Below are 22539 nucleotides of genomic sequence, written 5' to 3'. Positions count from 1 at the left end.
CTGAAAGCACTATTAATTGATATATGGTGTCATAGATTTAGTTGACAGCACTGACGTTACATGGGCTAACTTGTTGCCTCGTGCCTTTAGTCCCTCTGAGAATTTCAGGCACAAAACAATTTGCCAGGAATTGCCAATGTAAGTAATTGTAAGCAATGCGATCGTTACTTCCAGAAGCTTCCCAGCATATATATATATCAAAAATACGCCGAAATAATCATTTCAAATCTATTATCTGAGCGCTTGTACGTAATAAGTAAAATGGCGCTTTGAATTTCCCGCCACTTTGCTCGCTGCTTTCATCTTTTTACAGCAGCGAATGCATGCTAAACGGAATCGACTGTGCACAAGAACCTTCGCCGTTCTACGCTGAGAACACCTCCCGAAACTCCGTGGTTTGTGTGAGAGTGACATCGGCGGCGGCCGTTAACGGCGCACGCTTTGCTTTGTTTTTATCATTTAACCCCGTCCCCACTCCACCGGTCGGCCGCGCAAGCAGAGAATCCACGGAAATGCGCCGGAGCGCATGCGGCTCACTTCGGACCGCGCGTCTCGCTTCCGACGCGCCCCGGCGGCCCTCCCGTGACGAAGAATTGTCACGTGACACCTGCTTGACCAATAGGTAGGCGACGCCACAACGCGTCGTCCTCCCGCAAAAGCCTGGACAAGCGCCATCTTGCTCCCGAGGAGAGGTCGAAGGGCTCTCGTTTTTCGGACCGCCGGCGTGCTGCTGCAGACGCTTCTTCACGAAGGATCGGTGAACTTCATCACCGAGATCAGGGATGGAGAACAACGGCAATGCCAGCAACGGCGCACAGCAGGTCGCGGTGCAAGTGGAAGTCGCCGGAATCGTGCGGCCCTTTGATCCGACGTCGCACGACTTGGACCCCAGCTTCAGGCTGACGCGGTTCGCCGACCTGAAAGGATGAGGGTGTAAAGTCCCCCAGGATTCGCTAACTAAACTCCTGGAGGGACTCTTACAACTCGGCGACGGCGATGGACCGTGCCAGCAGCGCCAGTATTTTCAAGTCCAAGGAATGCCACGTTCGGGTGAGCGCCAAAAACGTGCCACGCTCTCGTTGCTTCTAGGTGATCATTGGCGCTACACTGTTCAGTGGTCGTGCTGTGCCTGCTGTGTTCGTGCGACTGATAGATACCTGTGTCCATCGCAGGCTCGGGCATCGAGTGCAGTTTGACACCACTGCGTCATGGTGGGCTGTCGTTGGTCCAAAGCGTCGACTACTTGTATCCACTGGTCGAAGACCCCTATGTCATGGTGAGGCATTGTCAGCTGTTGCAGCGCAGATATCTGTGTCTGACTACTTGTGTCTCTGTTGCCAAGGTCGTGTCACTGCTCCTCTGTTCTTTTTAAACTGCGTGACTGCTCGTTTTATCATTTGCGCTGTACACTTGCCATCGAGGTTAGAGGAACACCTAACCAGTTGTGGTCCGTATACTGTGAGGTTGAACTTCCTTGAGAGCTCAACAGTGAAAAAAATGGTTAAACGCGATGTTTCTGTGTTGTCTAAATGATAGACTAAGCTATGGAAGCATCGTGCCACTGCCCTGTTATCTTGCGTAGTGGCTATTTGTCAACTGTGGGCCGTGGCGCAGGTACCGCTGAAGTTGGGAGAATGGTGCATTAGTGGGAAGCAAACGTTATCTCGGTGTTGTCAGCGCCCTAAGCGCACATTAGTGCATATAGCAGTGCACATGAACAAGCAGAGCTTTATCAGCCTTCAATTTTCCCGTTTCTTTTGCAGGGCAAAGTTGTATGTGCCAGTGTCCTGAGTGGGCTTTATGCACACGGTGTGACTGAGTGTGACAATGTGCTGTTAGTGTTGGGTGTGAGCAGCAAGCTGACGGACAAAGAGCGGGATGTGGTGTTGCCACTGTTAGTGCGTGGATTTCGAGATGCGGCCTCTGTGGCGGGTACCAGCGTGACTGGTGGACAGACGGCTCTCAACCCCTGGCTCATCATCGGCGGATGTGCCACAAGCTGCTGCCATCCGGCGGAGTTCATATCGTAAGCACACCCTTGGTTTGGCTGGAACAGTTGGCTTCTTTAGAGGCATGTGGAATTCAGCATGTTTCCCAGGTAAAGCCACCTTGTGCTTGCTCTTGTGCTTTGCAAGCCTTGGTGTAGCATTCGCAAGCTGGATTTTGTAATGTTTTCAACTGCACTGCTGATTTGAATTCTGGAGTTTTACATGCCAAAACCGTGATCTGATTATGAGGCACGCCGTAATGGGGGACTTGGGTTAATTTTGACCACTAGGGGATCTTTAACGTGCCCCCAACGCACGGTACACCAGGGTTTTGCAATTCACCCACATCGAAATGCGGCCATCACGGCTAGTATTTGATCCTGCGACCTTGTGCGTAGCAGAACAATGCCATAGCTGCTAAGCCACTGCGGCTGGTCACTCTGCTTTGTATTGAAACGGCTGTAAGGAACTGATAATATAGGTTCACAGTTGTTCTGAAAATTCCCTTTGAAATTCCTTATAAAAAAACAAGATACAATAAGCTATTCTCTTGGTGTTTCTTTTACCACGAAAACATTTGTTTTACAATGACACTACATAGTAATTCGATAAGTAATTATGAAAATTTAACAATCTTTCCACCAGAAAGAGCCAGATGATTAATTCTAATCTATGAATAGAAGCCCGTCAACTGAGGAGTTTGTAACTGATTGCAGACATGCAAGAAGCTGATGCTGCTGATTTTGCAGCATGCTGAATTCCAGGCACTTTCACTCAGAAAATCAAAACTGAACTGCTGGATTGCACAACTCACCTGGCCTTAGCAGACGTCCATGAGTGACATGGCTATCAGGAGAGGGTGAAGTGATCCGGGAACGTAACTTGATGAGGATGTTTGCTTTGTTCTCTCCTGGCTGGGAGGTACGGTAACTGTGAGGACTGCATGGTATGTTATACGAAGGCAACCGTGGTATGTACAAATCGTGCTTTAAAAGCAATGAATGTGCTTTTATTTGTTGCCTTCTAAGCCTCGAATCCCAGGACAACATGCCATCTCGGGAGGAAATCAAGGTCGTGGACGCTAAGCAGCTACCGGGAAGAATAAATTCGCATCGGCACTAAGAACGCCACTCCCTACTTGCCAACCACCACTTGGCCACTGCCGATTGCTTGAAAGTGGCCTGCTTCTGTGCACACATCACCTTCCGTCCAGACCTCGGAGGCACCAGGGCTGCAGTTGCGTTCTGCCAAATAAATTTAGGGAAAATTATCAGCCTTAAGCTAAGAAATGGCCACTCCCCTGATGTGCTCACTGTAGAGTTAGCAGCGATTATTGAAGCTCTCCATGCACCTCTAACTTCTACATTTCATGTTTTCACGGGCAACCAAGTAGTGGTGGGGGCACTCTGATCAGCTGAAGGAGTGACAAGCTCATTGACTCACCTCATCAAACAAGAATGCCAGCAGTTGCTAACCGACACCTGCATTACACTGTGCGTGCTGGGACATTGCAGGATCAAGGGGAAAGATGTGGCACATGACGGGATGAGCGAGATTCTATCTACCGTCCACTGTATCAGTGACAATGACAGTCTCTTGCACCTTCTGGATCCTTCATCTAGAGCCTACTCCGCAGTTACTACAAGATAGTATAACAATAGATAATGGCCAGGGCAATAAATACTGCATGACTCGGATCAACTGGCACCTGGACTACCAAGGGTGTGCCAAGATTATTTACTTTACTGAAATTGCATAATACTTCCAGCTGCCTTTTGGCAGCCAAAGGCCCAAACACAATGCCCAAACCGATGTAATTTTAACTCTGTACTTCTTGTCCAACTGGAGTGCACTGCAGGAAATGCAGTACGCCAGAATCTGGCACACGTCCACCTGGCCTTACCTGTTCAGCATGTAAAATGGACGTCCGTCCAACCGTTTATCACCTGCTATAGGAGTGCGGAGCATTCACTGGCCAGCGTTACAGTGTACTAGAAGGGGCAATGCAGCGAGCGGCAGTCTCCGCGTGGCTCTGGTGGCGTCGCCAGTAGCAGCGGTGCTGCGATTGATCAATCTTGAAAAAGCAGCAGACGAAATGCTCGCATGCACTGTGATGTACCTATATGCTTGACGAGTTCAGAAAGTTTTGCTCAGATTTTTGCCTTAAGCACTACGTTTATTTGGTCTGTATTCGTTGCTCACTATCCGACAATGAAATGCATGTTGTTTTTTGCCACAGATGCTAAGGCAGTTTCTGAAATTATTATAGTGCCCCTGTACTCGCCACTGAAACCTAGCCACATTGTCGAGAACACAGGCACCTTTGATCACAATCAAATCCCGTCTGGATGAACTTTTTCACCACGATAGAAAATGATCACTGTTATACATTCAGCAACCAGGACCACGTTTGTATAGCTTACAGAGCTTGAGGGCGCAGGCGACAGTCTATAGGAACTCGAGTGAGCAGATTCAGATTGTACATAATTGCAATCGAGTGACCATGTGACAAAGAAATTATGTGTAAATAGTCCCTGCAAGATCAAAAATAAGTGTAAATTAAGCTGTTACGTTGCACGTTTGTTCTCTCCTTGGTACACCTTTCAACAACACATCATAGGCGTTGCCTCAGATGAAAACGGAAAGTGCACTAATGAATAACATCAGACAGCTGAACTTGTTGCTCCTGACATGAACAGAAATGCTCACGAATTGAAAAGCAGCAGATAAAACTTGCATGCAGAGATTGAAGTCGCATATACGCACTAAAGCCACTTATTCTGAAAAAGTCACTGATATTCATCGGTAAAATATCAAACGCAGTAAACACTAACGAGCAGGAGAGCCAGGGCTAGCACGACAATGATGCCGGAAGCCAAGCGGTAGCTTCACTAAAACGGAAAAGCAGCTCATTCTTGCATTTATGGAGACCATGCCTTGGTGAGCAGTTTAACGACCCAGTGAAAACATTTCGTCCATAGGAAGCGTGAACCATGTCCTAATGTCCATGCACCATTTCGGATACAAATAGGACATCTGGTGGATGTCATTCTTGGATATCCTATTACGAATGCCCTAAGGTTATCCCACATAGACCTTTTTTTGACATGCATGTGAATATTTGTCCTTCAATTGAAGCTATGTCTCATGAGTTTCCTCGTTATGTTTTATCGCATGTTCAAATTGCGATCCGAAGATCTTATGTATGCAGCTCGTGTTTATGTTGTACTACGAATTTTCTGACGCAATTTAATTTGAAAACTTCAATTAGCTCAATAAGGCAATTACGCTTGGTGCAAGGCCTAGAAGTATGAGGAGTGTGCTACACTTTAGCACATGTGCGTGCATGCCTAATGTGTGCACACAATGTATCTGTTCTCGATGGGTGGGTGCTCTGCCCATTGCATCTATCACCATGGGCTGTGACCGCAATTTGCATTATGGCGAACAGTATACAAGAGGCCCTGGCATATGTCTGTAAAATGTATGCAGCATGTCCACATAATGTCCCTCGTGGACATGCAACAACTGTCCGCAGGACATGGAAAGTGCAGCCAAATGGTCATGTGAGAGACGTTTTCAGGGCGTACTTGACACATCCCTTGGATATCGATGTCCTAATTGTAGATGTCGAGAGGATATCCATCCATGTTACTGGGGATATATGTACAGCATTTCACAAATGGGCACAATTCCATGGTCTGTGTAATCTGTAACTAAATGCTCGCTATACAGGCATCACAGAGTATGGGGAAACACCCAAGAGCCGGTGGGGCGCTGAAGAATATCTGGAATAGTTTTACACACTAGTGCAATGACAACATTAATTGGTATGGTAATGGGCACAAGTACAAATAACCTGAATTACAAAAGCCCCACTGTTTGCCTTGCTTCAGCAAATCCTAGTCACCCCATAACAGAAAAGTTTAAATTAAGCAGTTGCATTGTACCATTGTTCTCTCCTTGGCACATATTTCAACCGCATAATAATTGAGGCCCTGGAAAATAGGAACTGCACAAACACATAATGTCACACAGTATTGGCCGCCGGGCTTCTTGATTTAAGTGCACGTTAAAGAACCCCAGGTGGTCGAAATTTCCGGAGTCCTCCACTACGGCGTGCCTCATAATCAGAAAGTGGTTTTGCCGCGTAAAACCCCATAATTCTATTCTTTGACGCAAGCTGAAATGTTCACGAATTTAAAAGCGGCAGACTTTCATAGAATGCGGGCAAGACAACATCTATCAAGCGCTGTTAAGCCACACAACAGGCACCACATGCAAGAGTGAGCGATTGCAGCACCGCCGCTGCTTTTTCCACTAGCGGCATCAGATGCCCCTATGCGTCGCTGCCTCCGCGCGTTGCACTGCCCCTAGTTCACTGTACCAGCGTTTCAACCACCAGGGCCTGGTGGCCAACTCAGAATTGGATCCGACCTCAAGTAGAGGAGGGGTATGCTTTCGAGGCGCTCTCTACATTCGCCCTCGAAACAGGCATCATCCACCTCCTTTAGAAGAGCTCCAGGTGCATCTTTGGGATGGGCCACTGATTCCCACAATGTCCCTTCTCTCTCCTTTGCTCTCTTATCCACCAGTTCCCTCTTAGGCCATAGAGCCAGCTTAATGTTAATAAATATGTATTCATTTAAGTAAAGCAACAAGACAGCTTTAAACAAGTTGTTCTGAAGGCATTTCCCAGATATTGCTGGCTCACCCGATTCCCAGAGAAGTTGGTTTTGGAACTTACCAGTTTTGAGCTGGGCAACCTCGATTTAAAGCCAGTAGCATTTTGCAAGTTCCGAGACCCACCTTTGTTTACATAACAGGAGTTGCAACATAGTCTTGTTGGTATGACATTGTTGGGTATCCTAGTAGTAGTAGCATGCTAGAAGACACAAGTACACACACACTGTGTTAAATTTTATTGTCAGTTCTTCCCTTTCTTATCAATGTGAGAAAGAATAAATGCAAACTGACCTGCTTGATAATCAAGGCAGAAGACGACAGTCTTTGATGTAGCCTGTATTGTCAAGCCATCAGTAACTCTGTCAAATGAGGTGGCAGATTTTCTGCACCCTCACTTAGCTCGACTCCTGATTATGGTTGTTTGCAATAAGGTCGAACCTCAATTTAGCAATGCCGCTTGAACTAGAGAATTATTTTGTTATCAATAATCAAGGCAGTAGAGGACAGCCTTTGGTGTAGCCTGTATTGTCAAACCATCAGTAACTCTGTCAAATGAGGGGGCAGATTTTCTGCACCGGCACTTAGCTCGACTCCTGATGATGATTGTTTGTAATAAGATCAAACTTAGCAATGCCGATTGGATTAGATAATTATTTTATTGTCTCAAAAACACTGTAAAGGGACACTAAAGTCAAATATTAAGTAAAGCTATAGTGAGAGATCAGTGCTCGAGAATCTCTAAGGTGTCAGTATTATTGCGAACAGAGCCTTATTAACCGAGAAATTGAGGTAAATGCAGAACATGATTAGAGACTGCCCCGGGACATTCAATTACTTGCTCGATGATGGAAGCACTCCTCAGTTAAATTCTTTCACTAGTACTTAACCACTTGTTGCAGAAAACATCCTTGTATTATATTGTAAGATGAAACAAATGCTACTTGTCCACTTTTATTTCCCTTTTAATAAAGAACTCGTTGAAATTACCCTTGACAAAGACGCATGCGGTCGAAAGGTTTCGTTTTCGATCGACTTCGTGCAGCCTACGCTTTTTCATTTCAGTAGGTTCACTATCGTGTAGTGCAGCGCTGATTTTGCTGGCTCGCAAAACTCGCACAAACTGCGAGTGGCAGAGAATTCAACTTCCATGTGATGTCACGTGATGCCTGAACGGGCTATGCCACTTGACCAAAAACTACCCGCAGCGGCGAATCCACCACTCTGTCTTGGCTCGGTACTGCCATCTATTGGGCGCCGTTTTACTCACCGACGGCAGCAAAAGTTGGTGATAATGCATGCAACGTCACCACTCCGCCAGTTAGGTGGCGGGAGATTTGAAATTGCTTGGTATATGCTTTGGATGCTTCAGATGTAATTTTATCGTAAACTAAGTCTTTTCTTGGCATGAAACAAGCGTTTAGAGGTTTCTGCAATGGTATTTAAACAGTCCACATTGACTTAGTATTTGCCCTTAGTGTCCCTTTAAATACTCGTGAAAATAAGGCATGTATTCAAGAGCAAAAGATCATTTTTGTCTTCGTAGGTACTTATTGAGTCTGCCAGCTTTTTGAGTGTCTTGTTTCATCACGAGTCCTTGGCATCCATCACCTGAACTGATACTCTGTATTTTGAGGTACTTCAGTACTTTGAGGTATTCAATGCATTAGGCTCTGCAAACATGTCTCGAGGAATCCAAAGCACTTAGTTAATTCAAATATTTTGCAATATCGACTTGAGTTTCCCTGTAGTATTCTTGTATGTTTTCATAGGCCGCCACATCTGTTTGTAATGTGTTTGATGCAAACCTTGAGGCAACAAATTATCGGATGTAACAAAGTAAATCTAAAACGCGTATCTGAACATTGGATGTAATGGAGGTATTTCCATGTCAAATGTGACTTCATTATGACATGGTTCGACTGCATTGGCATCTTGTGCCCATGTTCCTGCTTATGCTACTAGGATACCTTGCGCATTGTTTACTTATTTTGTTACTCTTTCATGCCTTCCTTTCTCAGGGCAGACAATGCAGTGGTGGGTGACGTGCTGGTGCTGACCAAGCCCCTGGGTGTCCAGGTGGCGGTCAGCGCCCTCCAGTGGCTTGAACAGCCGGAGAGATGGAACAGGGTGCGTCTGGTTGTCGCCGAGGAGGACGTCCACAAGGCCTGCCACCGTGCTCGAGACTCCATGTCACGACTCAACCGGACAGGTATTTTTACAGTGAAGCTGTATATGGCTAGCCAATTCGTTCGTTTGTCCATCCGTCTGTCGGTCACCTGAACACCGAAAGCTCCTCCGGTGCAACCCCATGTGCATGTGCAAAAAATAGAGTGAGAGAAAGAGAGGCGTGCAATTAGCCAACACCACCTATATAGCACAAAGCCTATTTACTCCGATCCATGACTTCACGATACATGGCCCGAAATTTCTATTGACAAGGCTGGTGTGATGAAAGCGGTGACATCAAAATCACTGTTGCTTACTTGGGAGCATCCCCATTAGATTCTATCGCAGTCGGGCCAGGTAACATAAAGTCATGGATAGGAGTGAAAAGGCCTTGTGCTATCTAAGTGGTGTAGGATTAGCTGAGCCACTAGTGACATCATTGCTCTCCATCGTAGCCGAGCGCTCGCAGCAGTTTCCCTCCGGCTCCGAAATGGGTAGGCCATGCATCATATGTATTCCTGAGGAGCAGGCAGCTTTCAATCAGCAGCGGCAAGAGCAGAACTGGGAAAGAGCTTGTCTACGCAGTGCCAGTACTGCAGCCCGAGAACAAGAACAGGCTCGTGCAGTCGAGCGTAAGCAGCAACTGCGTACCGAGGATTTGGCAGCCTACCAAGCCGTCGTTTAATGATCCGTCGAGATAAACCCAGTGATTAACACCAACGCTGCATGTTTCAACTTCACTGGCTAACCATCTGTATGGAGTGCTTTGGCGATGATTTTTTCATAGAAGAGACAGCATGAGAAAAAGGGCTAGGACACAACATGAAAATAATGAGCTTGTCTTCTCGTTCTTTTCTGTGTTATATCTTTTGTAACTTGCCACTGTGGCAATGACGTTTCGCTGCTGAAGTCACAGGTTTGACTCCGAGATGCTTCAAAGGGGGTGGAATGCAAGAACATGTAAATTTATATTCATGTTAATGAACCCCAGGTGGTTGAAATCAATTTGGAGCCCCCCACTGGTACGTCTCTCGTAGGCGTGCCTGTTGCTTTGGAACATTGCCCACTAGTCCCTGTAGGAAAGCGCTGAATCTTATTGCATTCTTGCTGTAGATTAACATGTTTTGCAAGAGATCCGGGGCTGGTGCCGGGGCAGTTTAAAGCAGGAAGTCTGCTGTAAGAAGAAAAAAAAATTTTTATGTGCCACATTTTTATTTTTAAACCGATCAGCCAGAGCTCTTGGAACACTTTTGTGTGGAGCTTACATGGTCTGTGCTTCGTACGCCCCTAGAAATCCACGGAGTCCATCACTATGTCTTGGAGATCTGTAATGGCAGGTTTCTGCAAGTTAGGCTCTGGTGTCTTGTCATGCTGAGGTGTTGCTGGGCATTGGTGTTTCATCAAATTAAAGTAAATTCTAGTTTTATGTGTCAAATCTGATCTGAATATTAGGCACAGAGTAGTGAGCAGTTTTGGAGTAATTCTGACTTTTTTTTTTAATGTGCACCTAAATCTAAGTACACGAGCATTCTTGCATTTTGGCCCCATCGAAATGCAGCGACCATGGCTGAATTCGAACCTGTAACATCGAGCTCTGCAGCGCAGCAAGCCATAGCCACTGAACTATTGTAGCGGGTCTTTTCGTTAAAGATTGTATTAGGTTAACTGCTATAGATGTCAGCAGGAAGGGTTTCGATGCTGTGGTTGGATTTAGAGAGGGGTGTGGTGAAGAGAAGGGCAGGAAAGGAGGTTGTCAGAGGTTAGGAGGAGAGCAAGAGAGCATATGTAAAGTGCGGCGCCAAATAATTGGTTGCGTATCTCCGCTGTTGCTGACAGATGCACACCTGTGCTTGGTCGCTACTGAAGTTGCTTGCCTTTGTAGCCCGTGTTGCATCAGCTTTCTAGGTTGGTGCATTGTGTGACACTACAAAGATGGCTCTAAATGGAGCAGCCTGTTGATAAGTGAAGAGTGATGCAGCATTTGACAAAAGACAAAAAGCTTAGCTTATAGACAGAAAGCTTAGCCAAAAGACAAAAAGCCTATCAGCGACAAGAGGCAGCCAAGGCTAGAACAATAAAAAGCATTGCTTACTTCAACTGTCGTCTTTGTTGGTTGGTTTCTGCATAATCTCTTTGTACTTATTGCATGTCATTTGGAACTTGCAGTTTTTAGGAATGTGCATTAGTTGTGTTGTGGATTCCGTGGCACTTTTATCGGTGTAAGGACTCTAGGTCAAGCTTTGTAAAAGCAAATTAAAACAAGTTAAAGCATGGAGTGCTCTGTAGTCTCCCTTCAACTTGGGACCTCCTAATGAACGTAATTCTGTACGTTTTCCGGCCTGTTTTCTACCTGTTATATTTGTGCAATAGACAGCTCACTTTTCATTTTGGCTGACGCTTGCACCGCCTGTTTTCAGCTGCGCTTCTGATGCACAAGTACAATGCTCATGGTGCCACGGATGTGCGGAGCGGGGGTCTCCTGGGCCATGCACAACTCTTGGCACGGGTGCAGAAGAATGACGTCTCCTTCGTTATTCACAACCTGCCTGTGCTGGCCAAAATGGCTGCTGTGGCAAAGGCATGTGGCTCCACCTTCCAGCTGCTGCAGGGCTTCTGTCCCGAGACATCTGGTGGGTTGCAAACCGTTGGCCGTAGAGCTTCTGGCTAGCCAATTAGCAGTGCTCATGTATTCCTGAAACTAGAAGATGTCTCTGGGACATAATCTCTTTTCAAACTGGTTCTCTTTACTGACTGGTTTGTTGCGAACGTGTAAAACTTCTGTTTAAATGCCACTGCTTGATGCTAGAAGCAACATCTCCGTGTGTGTGGACAAAGTAATCATCTCCTCATGTTTGACATGGTAACAACTGCTCTTCTTTGCATAACATTGATGAAAGTGCAGCGTCCTGTGGTGGGTTGCCACATGGTATTTTCATGTCATTTCACAGTATTTGAAATGCACTTCATGTTTGCCATCTCGTGACAGTGGCCCCTTTTCATTCTTGGTATGCTTCACCACATAGTTTGGCGGTATTGTGGTGAAGCTGACCAGTCAAGTTCGAATTATTCGGTAAAGGCCAATTTTGAGATCAAAATAACAGAAGTTTGGGCCCATAGGAATGTATTGGTGCCAGTCAGGATTGCATTAACTGAAGTTAAAAATATATTTACGGATGTTTGCACTCAGTGCTTTAGTTCAGTATACTTGAATTTCGTGATGGTGGTGCACGCAGGAGCGTTTTGCGTTTGCCCACTCTGCTGCTCGATGTGTGATGTGCGAGGCCGCAAATCCCCAAAATGCTTATGTCTCGTGCAACCCTCCCTGCGCAAACTGCACTGTGCCGGAAGTATAGGCTCAGTGCTTTCTACCTACACATGAGCTTCACCCATTCCGTCCAGTAAGCGCAAAGATGAATTCAACAAATGCTGTAGTTTTGTAGAATGCTGTAGCTGCAGAATGCTGAATGCCCAGAATTCCATTCCTTGAGTATAGTAAAGTTAAACCCCTATATAATGCAATCAGTAAAGTCGCCACTTTACTTCACCATATTGAAACTTAGTTATATTGAAATTCTACCTCTTAGTTATATTGAAATTGTACCTCTTATGCATATAGTACAGTCGTCGATTAATATCGTCTTTCGTGGAAGGGGCAGTAGAAATTTCCAAGTTATCTGGCAATTGGAAAAGCAAATTTCAATGACAAGGAAAAGTTTATTTCGTTGAATTTGAGAGGTGGTGGGCGGTTGAAGATGCAGTTTCCTACCGTGTTGACGATATATTCACATTCGCGTTACAACACAAATCTTTTGCATCGACTTCACTGCCATGGCTGATAGCGTCGCTCGCAGCCGGGCGATGCTATCAGCAGAATGCGCTCCACATGGTCCGAACAATGCAGCATCAAAACCTGTTGGATGCCGCAACAGTGGTGTGATGAGCGCAGGCAGATGGGAGCATATGCCTCACGTGACCTCGAGCACTAGGCATGTGAAAAAACAGCACCTGAACCCGCCACCTTTTGTGCCTGTTGCAGATTACTTCCCAGTGGCAGTGTATGCGCTCAGCCACACTGACAGCCATGCAAAGCAATGAGCAGGTCAAGGAGGAGACGCGCGCTCCCCTGCAATCTCCAATCAATTTACCGCACCTGGCGGGGACTTAAAAATCGAAGAGTCCAATGAAGTTCATTCAGCCAAGGGTTTATTAGGCTTAGAGCAGCTAACGTCTAACCTTAGTGTCTAACATAGTCAGATGGCATTTGCTTGGACAGGTTTCTTTCTTTTTTTCTTTTTTGCAACATCAGCCTTATAACGTCTTCTCTCTATTAGCTTAGTAATAGCCACTTTTTTATCCAACATGAGGGTTACATACTTTCCATGTTTCTTTGCACCACTTGGCTCATGTGAAGGCACAGAAGGTGGCGCCATGGTAACGAGCACTCAAGTGCGAACACACACAAAGATGCGCACAACGTCTCTGAGGCACAGTTGTTCTTTGGACATGCCACGTGCAGAATGGCGACCGGAACTTTAAAAGAAAAAAAAAAATCCACATCAAGTGATTATGATAAGATACTAGTGCTGACCGAAAAAGAAAAGAAAAAAAAGAAGTGGCGTCCTTGGAGTGTTGTTAGCCTAAGAAGAGCGGGCATGGCCTCCTAGACTGAAGTATGGTACGTGCTCTTTATCGATAGCGTGCGCCTCCCAATGTTGGATGCTATGAGCGGCCCACTCGTGCTGTTTGTGCGTGCCACTTGTGCGTGCCAAGCCAGTGGAAAATCCAACATTGCGGTCTTCAAGTTTGAGTAGTGTGGACCAGAACGAGCGATTTAATCCGAAAATGAAACTTTGGGGCCCAAATTCGTCCAAAACATTGTTCACGAAAATGCATTAGCTCCATGGGAACTCTGATGGTGCATTTATCAAGTCCGTAAGATACATCAGGTCAGAATTTCCGGAGTCTGAAAAATTTGTAGGCAACTGTATTGCATTTTGCACGCATGGCGTGATAGCGGATATCAAGCCAGTATATTTCTCGGCTCATTCTCACACTTTTCCTCCCCACAGCGTACGATGCGCGGGGTGCAATAGGATCTTATCGCACTTGGGCTTCATACGGTAAATGCCTGCGAGAGGGTCTTGCATTTAGTGCTAGTACCACTAATGTTTATGACTGGTGTCACTACACAAGGCAGAGATAGTTGGCTACAACAGAAACGCTAAATCGGGAGCTGGTGCAATGCACCTAGGAATACAGACTTGTATGCGGTGCAGAATGCGTCAATATGAATGTGCAGGACGCTGTGCTGACACCGCACTCGACAGTTATGACATCTGAAATGGGGCGGCACAGTATTTGGAGGCCATGACCAGCTGAATTTGCCGCTACCGGTGAAGATGCTGCTCTGCTTTGGCTTTTTGTCATGCAGTGACAGAAATTTCAGAGGCGGGCTTGCAAGCAACTGTGTGTAATTCAATCATTTCACCATCTGCTCCTGCAGCAGTTTCCATTTACTGCCTGGATATTCCACCACAGCGGCAGGAAGTTTTGTTATGGCGAAGGCTCGTATAAACAGACTTCGTTATATGTCGAGGTTCAAAATACATGGTGCTCTAGGGACAACAAGTTGTAAAAATTTAAATGCTTTGTTATATATATGAAATTTTCTTATAGTGAAGTTTGTTACTTAAAGGTTTACCTATAAATATTTTGTGTTATCTTGCACTCCCCTTATGTAAAACCGCGCAAAGAGGCATTTGGTTTTGGAAATAAGATTTTCACTTAGTCACCTGTAAATGTTAAAACAAAAAAAGCATGATGTTCTCACTTTTTCGGCTGACTTCGCTTCAGCCGGCTGTGGTTACAGCTTTGCTTCCTCTAGACGTGTATGGTTTGTTTTCTTCTGAAGCCTTCTTGCTTCTGTTGCCAGTGATAGCCTGTCCACGCACATTAAGTTGGTGTCCTGACAGGAGCTGTGGTTCAGAGGATGGTATGTCAAATCTCAGCAGCTTGTTCGTTTAGCTCGCAGTTTGATGTCATGTCACAAAGCTTGATGGTGGCTCCTTTCACTGCTGCAGGTGGCCTGCTGATCTGCCTCCCGAGAGAACAGGCAGCAGCCTACTGCAAAGACATCGAGAAGCAGGAAGGCTATCAGGCCTGGATCATCGGCATCGTGGAGAAAGGCTGTCGGACAGCACGTATCATAGACAAGCCCCGTGTCATAGAGGTTCCCTCCAAGGACAAAGAGGGTGAACTTTGGTAGCAACAGCGACGTACATGCCCCACCTGTGACCCTCTCACACACCTGGTTATTTATGCCCAGTTCCTTCCGAATGTCGGCCTGCAGTGGCTGTGCTTCTCTACAGCACTGTGGTCTCACTTCCATTGCTGGGCAAATCCAGCAATGACCTGAGCACTGATGTGACAACATCTGGAGTGCAGTGCGGCAAAGAATGGTGTGTAGGAGCTCGTTTCCCGCAGCTGATCTATTTTAGGAGACGTGAAGAAACTTGCAATCTTGCTTTCTTCAGATACTGTGTCTTTCATTGCAATGGAGCTGTGCATTTCTAACGTTTACAATGTGCCAACTTGGGGCGGGTCGAACTAACAGCCAAAATGAATCATTACGTGGGCAGTTCTAAAATACTTTTCTCATAATTTTCAAACACACTGCCAAATCGATCTACAGCATTTCCCGGCACGTTCCCAACCCTACCCTTTCTTCTTGTTACGAAACTAATCGTTCTTGCTCACTTGAATATCACAAGTTCTTTACACACTGAATCACAAAACTTTGCGTTGGTGTATTCAAATAGAATTTGCTTGTTGCTGGAATCATATGGAAGGTTTTGATTGAATTGCAAGGTTTTAGAACGAAAAAAAGGTCTTGATTTCAAACATTCTCTAAAGTAGTTTGCATCATTTAATATATCGCATTCATTGCACTGCTTTCAGCAATGTGAAAGGCGTTGCAAGCACTGAGCTCTGCACGTGTCCTAGTCTGTTACAGGCACAGGATGGGGGGGGGGGGGGGGGGGCAATAAATCCGCGCACCTACTAAGACTACTGAGCAGCCCCCAGGCAACAAGGTCTTCCACATTGCCTAGCTGCTGCTTGGCAACCACCGTTTAAGGTACCTGTTTGCATAGAATTTCCTACAGAAATCGCCAGGGGGACACCTGGCACTAGTCGTCTATGGGAGTTGTAAAGATGGCGGTTCATCCATCACAGGACTGATGGGCTGCATGCATGGATTTGCTTAAACATTGCCCTTATGGCTTCAGATGACCTTATGGCATGTTGGATTTCATATTTGGAAAATATATTTTCCAGTTAGGTGCCACTTTCGTTATCATGAGGTTCTTAGAAAGGCAAGATTTGTAGTGATTGTGCATGTGCTTGGAAACTTATTGCCTCCGTGCGCTTTATGAAAGATGGTCGAACAATGGATTTGTTGGGCTGGAGCCAGCTGGACAATGGGGCGTGTCCTAGCCATGCTGACAGGTCCCTTTGTTCACTTTGTTCGAGTGCCATTGACAACAGTTAATCCTGACATCTTCCTGTGAATCTCTGGCAGGATTGAAATTCTCATGAAGATGTCAAAGTAGACAGCTTCGCGAAGACAGCATCAAAGATGAAAACGATGCAGTCTGCTTTTCTGTGTAAACAGGACTAGCTGAGCAGGATGCCTGGAAACTTTACGGGAAGTTCATAGGTCGTCTGTGCACAATAAAACGTAGACACGCTGTCCTATGCCCTTATGTAAGTGACATTGTGTTTTTCATAAGTTCGCAGGTGCAAAGACTTAAAACACAGAAATAATGTGTGCTTTTCTCAACTTTTCCTTTTTATCACCAGGAGGTGGCGCCATGTCTCACAAGCATCTTCCAGAGGGCTCAAAACGCGTTCCGTTTCTTAGCCTTGAAGCTGTCTCGGCTGTCTCCTTAGCTGTCTACGTAGACTGTCTCCGATGCTGGAGACATGTAATTGCTTGCAATTTAGAGAGGCTTAAGAAATTGAACCACAAGGACGTCTGAAACCACAAGTGGGATGACTAGACGAATCCGTGCACTGCCCATATTTGGCTGGATGATAGTGCCAGATTTAGCTCTAGCAGGTTTAGTAGGAAACTCTATGCCTGTTTGTCGCAGCGAAGTCACTATGACGTATGCTGCCACTGCCCAATTGTTCCCAGGCCCCGCTGCTGTGGTGGTGCGGTCAGTGTTCTTTGTCATGTCTTTTTATGTCTATGAAAATGCGTTTTTGACTTTGAAAAGCGCGAGTGTGTGTGTGTGTGCGTGCATTTGGTGTGGTTGCCTCGATTTTGCATTTCATTCAAAATTTGGTGGGTGATTTTGCCTTTCCTCACGTTGTCAAACAGTTCTTTTTTGTGTGTGTGTATTTTTATGTGGCAGTTGCTAACATTGTTTTATGTGTTTGTGTTAGCTTTCCTAAATGCACTTTGTGGCTGGAATGGTAGAAGCGCACATCACTGGACAACCAACTGTGTTTGCTGGTTGGCCTTTGCTGATTTGGGGTCTGTTGAAGCCACACTGTCGCATTTGTCGAATGCAGAAGACACTCTTGTACTTTTAAAGATGGAAAATAAATTTCTGCTTTGGTGAAATTTTCACCTTTTAATTATGGGGCATGAAACTGTTTTTCTTTGAGTTGCCAGTTCTTGGTGTCGTCACTTGTTCCAATGTGTCTACTTATGTAGAATACCTTATTACTCTAGGTGTGCTGATTAAAAGTAAAGGTATAAAAACAAAAACATTGAGAAACTAATTTAGTGGCTCTCTTATCCTTGTTCTTGGCTTTTACTACTGTTCTTCATTTTTATTTCTGATGTGGACTTCAAAAAATTCCCTGAATATAGGTAGTTGTATTAAGCATAGATCTGTAACAAGTATATGCTTATAGTTAAAACCACGTATAGCAAAGTGAATCTAAAATGTTTCTCGCCATGATCATGCTGGTCTTGGCTGGGGATATTGTATTTGTTTCATTATATGCAATAATTTCTTGTAGCATCCGTGTTGTATCGAGGTTTCACTATTGGTGATCTCGGCGAGAAATATTTCGAATTAATTGGTTACATTGAGGCTGATTTGGCAGGTGTCCACTGACCCACTAGTGAAGCCTCGGAACTTGTTAAAATATAATGTGGGCACCAGACTTGCTATGACAAAAAATTTGTTGGCTGGTGGTAGATTTTAGCTACTCTGGACACCATGTGCTGACGAGGCGGCAGCATGCCGGAAGCACTGCAGGAACACCAGAAATGAAGTGTTTTGACATAGAAGGCTCCTTCATGCAGTTTAACAGTTTGAAATGTCTCCGGCTGGTGTTCTGAAAACTGCTGGTGTATCGAAATCCAGTGTAACATCAAATGTCGCCATCAAGGCATGAAACACTTTTGCACCGTGAAAGCCACCGGATAGTTTTATTCTTGCCACCAGTTTATTGTGAACCTCTGCATCTGGTAAAATGCAGCAGGTGCACTAATTGCCCCAGTGCGAGTGAGCTATTAGTTTTTCGTATTGTCAGCGCAGCTAATGCAGAAAACCTGTGTGGCTTAAATTTTCACTTGTGCAGCCCCTACATGGAACATAACATGTTAAAAAAGTGTGTCACATTTGGACGCCGCGGGAAGTTGCTGCTCAAGGAATGGCTTTGGATCGCTGCGGTTCTTCGAAGTCTAATTCATGCTTCTTGCGAGAGGAAAGCTTGAGACATGATGGACATCACAATATAATGTCGAAACAGCTAGACAATTACTGCTGAGATTTTTCTCTTTAACGGTTCAGCACTGTAACATGCATTGAGTATCAGGGTTGGTACCCTGAAAATTGCGAGGAAGCTTCAGATTGAGGGCTTTTATCTAAGTACGTGGGACAGGTGCTTTTCTCAGCAATTGCTGCACCGAATGTGATGTTTAATGCACCTAAAGGCAAAAGTTAAAATCTAGGGACTGCTGGTAGCGAATTTTCGATTTAGGTCGCCAATTTTGTAATAGGAGTTCTAGAAAATCGCACATCTTCAGAAAACGAAATTTCGAAGTTTACAACTTTCGAACTCTGCATTGAAAAACAGTACAATTCTGTAAATTGCATCTAATAGTATATCTGAAGCGGACAAAACACATGTATTATACGTCGCTTTGAGTTAGACTGCTCAGTTACAATAAATTTTATTAAAATCGGCCCAGTGGTTATAGCAGAAGAGCGCTTTTACGTGCATGTATTTGAATAGGCGGCATTGAGTTGGGATAGAGCTAAAACTTCCTCTTACTATTCGTTGTTGGTAAGCAGGCAAATGAAATCAGACTGTTTGTGAAGCAGCTGAAATTGGCGTGCGCTCTGTGCCGGTATCACATGATCATCACCAGAAATACAATGGCTACTACTGTTGTCTCCGAGATGGTTTTGGATGAACTGCAATCTCGGATGTTATGTAATAAACGAAGTTGCAATGCTTCAGCGCTGTACTTGCAAAATCATTGATTAAAATGTCATGAGCTCGCAAAGCCGCGCCTCACAGGTGCTATTGCATAGTTTCATAAATGCGAAGTTTGCCTTCCATCTTATACTAAACTCACGCGGGGCTGTTCGCAGAATAGTTTCAAATCTCGGAGGCAATATTTAAAGCTTGCTTTCCCGTTGAACAGGTGGCGCCACGTGTCCCAGCGGCTTGAAAGACCTGAAAGCTTCTCCGTATCCGTAGCCAACGTAGTTTTTTTCCCGCGAAACTTGATTAGATTCTAACTGGCCTAACTCGAAGGCGAACTTGACGGAGCAGCAGACGGCTACTCCACCTGAACGCCTGCCGCTTGCAAGGTGAGCAGGGCGCACTTCTAACTGGCCTAACTCGAAGGCGAACTTGACGGAGCCACAGACGGCTACTCCACCTGAACGCCTGCCGCTTGCATGCAGGGCGCACGTCTTTCGTGACATTTAGATACACTAGCCGCGAAAAGGGCGGATGGAAACGACCGTTCCCTCCGACGAACGTAATAAGCGTGTTTAGGGCGCGCTGAGTGGCCTGTGCGATGACTGTGATGGTCGCGAGCCCGTTTTTCCTACTTGTCACACCCGGTCTTCATCAGGGCAGTTCCGCGAAGCGAAACGCTGTGAAAATAGCTGCAAGGCAAAAGAAGCGCCAGTCCGGAGATTTGCCCTCCCGCTTTGGGCGGCCTGGAGGAATAGCCTCGTAATCTTCTTCGGGCTTCGTATGAATGGAGGGGGGGGGGGGGGGTAAGCTGGCCGCAAAATAAGTAAATAAAAACGTCCGTAATGGCGGCTCTGCCGACGTTTAGCGCGCATATCGACTGTGCTGCGCTCGCCTTTTAAAGCTTGCTTATTGTTCATCGCCACAGCCTCCGGGCAAGAAGCGATGAACACAGTGTAGCGATGAGGTTCGCTTCTCATTTTCTGCTTCTTGTATTTGGCCCCGCGTGATTCCTTTTCCTTCTTAACTTTCTGACTTGTCGTTTTACTTTGACCTCGAGTTAAGGGCCTCGCAGGCCGAAGTCATTAAAGCGCGGCTCTGCTGCAGTGGCATTTCGGTGCTCGGTGCTAACAGCTGACGTGACCCGTTATCACGCGCACTTACGTGCGCGGCATAGTAAGAAGGAAAAAAAAGCGAGGTAGGCTGACCTTGCTGCTCTGACACCCCAAGCGAGGCAGAGCGCGGAAGTGCCGAGATGATTACCAAGCTGGGGCCGTTCCGAATTAATCGGTCCGTCAGAGGCGCGCATGAGGCCGAGAAACAGCTCTTCCGTCGTACTCGACACTTGTGTACGGCGCGGCAACTTTTGTTTAAAAATTATTATTATGCGAGTAGATGTCCTTACGTCCATGGAACGGGCGAGCTATAGCTTAGCCGGAAACTTCCGTAGCAAATGGTGAAACCTCGATATAACGAAGTGCTTTCTATTTCCCAGCTCACATTCGTGGATCCTAACCCGCTGAAAGTCTCGATGTAGCGAAATTAAGCCTTTTCTATCTTCTTTTCTAAGCCGAATTAACCGAGTTTTGGTCGTCTCTACTGTGTAGACTGCGTCCACGTAGCCTTTTATCTCCTTTTTTTTTCCTTTAAGTATACTTAACTGCAGCAAGAGGTGTTGGTGTGAATCCATCCCTAAAAACTAAACAGCGTAAAACACACACACGCACACACAGGCGCGAACGGAAAGACGGATTTACAAAAGATATGGACAACACAGGCGCCCTGAACTCGCAACGAAAGGTTTATTCGGGAAACAAGGGACATAAATGCGTGCACCCAACCATATCTGACATGGAGAACGAAATTGCCATGCGCATGTGTATTCTCCAAAGATAAGCGTTTAAAGTTGTGATGCAGAGTGCATGCAAACACGTGCCGCTTAATGCGCGTCAATTCCCAAGCAACCCCGGAGTAAAGGAACTTGCATATTTCCGGGGTTGTTTGGGTATCGACGCATGTTAAGCAGCGCGCGTTTGCATAGACCCCGCATCATGGAAAGTATACGTAGTATGCACGTGACGTCACATCCGCTGCTGTCGTCTGCTTCCGCCATCTTGGGGTACCTTATCACCAGGCGCACGCATAGGCCTACAGGTTCCGCAAGATAGCGCTGCCGTAAACCGGAAGTCGCGGAGTATCGTTGAATGACGTACGTGCATACTATGTATAGGAAATAAACAGGGAAGAAACGTAACGCCAAGCAAACATCCCCTTCGCAAGGCGATTGACCGCGAAGCCATCCCCTTCGCTTTCTCGCTCTCAAGAAGTCGGCCCAGCACGTGACCCACTGTCTGTGCATCTCGACAGACTTGGCCCAGTGCGCTTGGTTTCCGGTAGGTTTTAATCGACGCGGACTCGTTCAGATGCTCTGTCGATTACCTTTCCGTGCACATTTTCTCTCGATGTGCTCGTTCAACTTGGGTCGTTTATCGCAACATATACATTTATCGTGTTCGTTTGGTGGCAGACACTAAAGCTTACAGCGACACGATCACGTGCTGGGCCCACTTTTCTTGGCTTCCGTTTCTCGTTACGTTATGCTTCTCCTCCTAGTTCCTTCCTTCCTCGACGCTCCAGGGCATCACACTCGAACCTCCCTACACGCCGTCGCCGCGAGCAGCACTGTTCTTGGCCTGTCGCTCGGTTTCCCAGACGCTTGTCCTCGGACCGGCGCTGGTGTAGAGAAAGACTACGTCATCATCGTGGCGTACAGACCTTGCGTTTGCGCCGACTGTAAATCAACCCCCTCCGCAACCCCCCCCCCCCCCCCCCGGCCACCCCACCTCTTCTTCGTGCAGGAACGTTCATGATGACTGTGGGACCTCCACGTCGTCTCAGGTCACGTCTGCTGGAGCTTGCACCGTTCGATCGGGATGCTTCTTTTATTCTCACACACTTGCGCTCGGCGCCTGGATCTCTTCTTGGCAAGCAGCTGCCGTCGTTCTGGGCTTCTCCGGGAGGAGGTAGGTGACCGAAAGGGGGTACGGGGGGATGGGGGGGAGGGGGAAGGCAGCAACGACCTTATGTCCGAGCGCAGTGTGACAGGATTGGGAGGTAAGGGTGTGGAGGAGGGGGGGTAACACCTGATAGTGTGCGAACGCAGTGGCGGTCGACCCACTTGCTGGCTGGTGACGCGTCGCATTTTTCACCCCTCGCGTCACCAACACGTCTTAAGACAGGTTTTGTT

At 46.3% G+C, this 22539-nt stretch overlaps 2 protein-coding genes across 3 annotated transcripts in view; both read left to right on the top strand.

The window, feature by feature from the left end:
• Positions 1-497: 497 nt before the first annotated feature.
• On the top strand, positions 498-17483 carry Sps1 (inactive selenide, water dikinase). Its single transcript, XM_065455377.1, has 6 exons — positions 498-1050; positions 1173-1276; positions 1764-2026; positions 8693-8883; positions 11258-11470; positions 14921-17483. The coding sequence occupies exons 1-6, from the start codon at positions 783-785 to the stop codon at positions 15103-15105; spliced, it is 1224 nt and encodes a 407-aa protein (XP_065311449.1). The 5' UTR covers positions 498-782; the 3' UTR covers positions 15106-17483.
• A 2105-nt stretch (positions 17484-19588) lies between these two features.
• LOC135921010 (transcription factor Sox-7-like) overlaps positions 19589-22539 on the top strand; it is a 201757-nt gene continuing 198806 nt past the window's right edge. Inside the window, exons 1-2 of one of the 2 annotated variants that reach the window (XM_065455297.1) lie at positions 19589-19681; positions 22151-22315. In XM_065455297.1, coding sequence (XP_065311369.1) covers positions 22159-22315 — 157 coding nt within the window. In that variant the 5' untranslated portion in view covers positions 19589-19681; positions 22151-22158. The remainder of the gene's footprint in view (positions 19682-22150; positions 22316-22539) is intronic. The other variant, XM_065455298.1, reaches the window with a different exon arrangement.

The sequence above is a fragment of the Dermacentor albipictus genome, chromosome 6 (assembly GCF_038994185.2).
Source record: "Dermacentor albipictus isolate Rhodes 1998 colony chromosome 6, USDA_Dalb.pri_finalv2, whole genome shotgun sequence".
Taxonomy (NCBI): domain Eukaryota; kingdom Metazoa; phylum Arthropoda; class Arachnida; order Ixodida; family Ixodidae; genus Dermacentor; species Dermacentor albipictus.
Note: the sequence above shows the minus strand (reverse complement) of the source record. Positions and strands in the feature narration are given on the sequence as shown.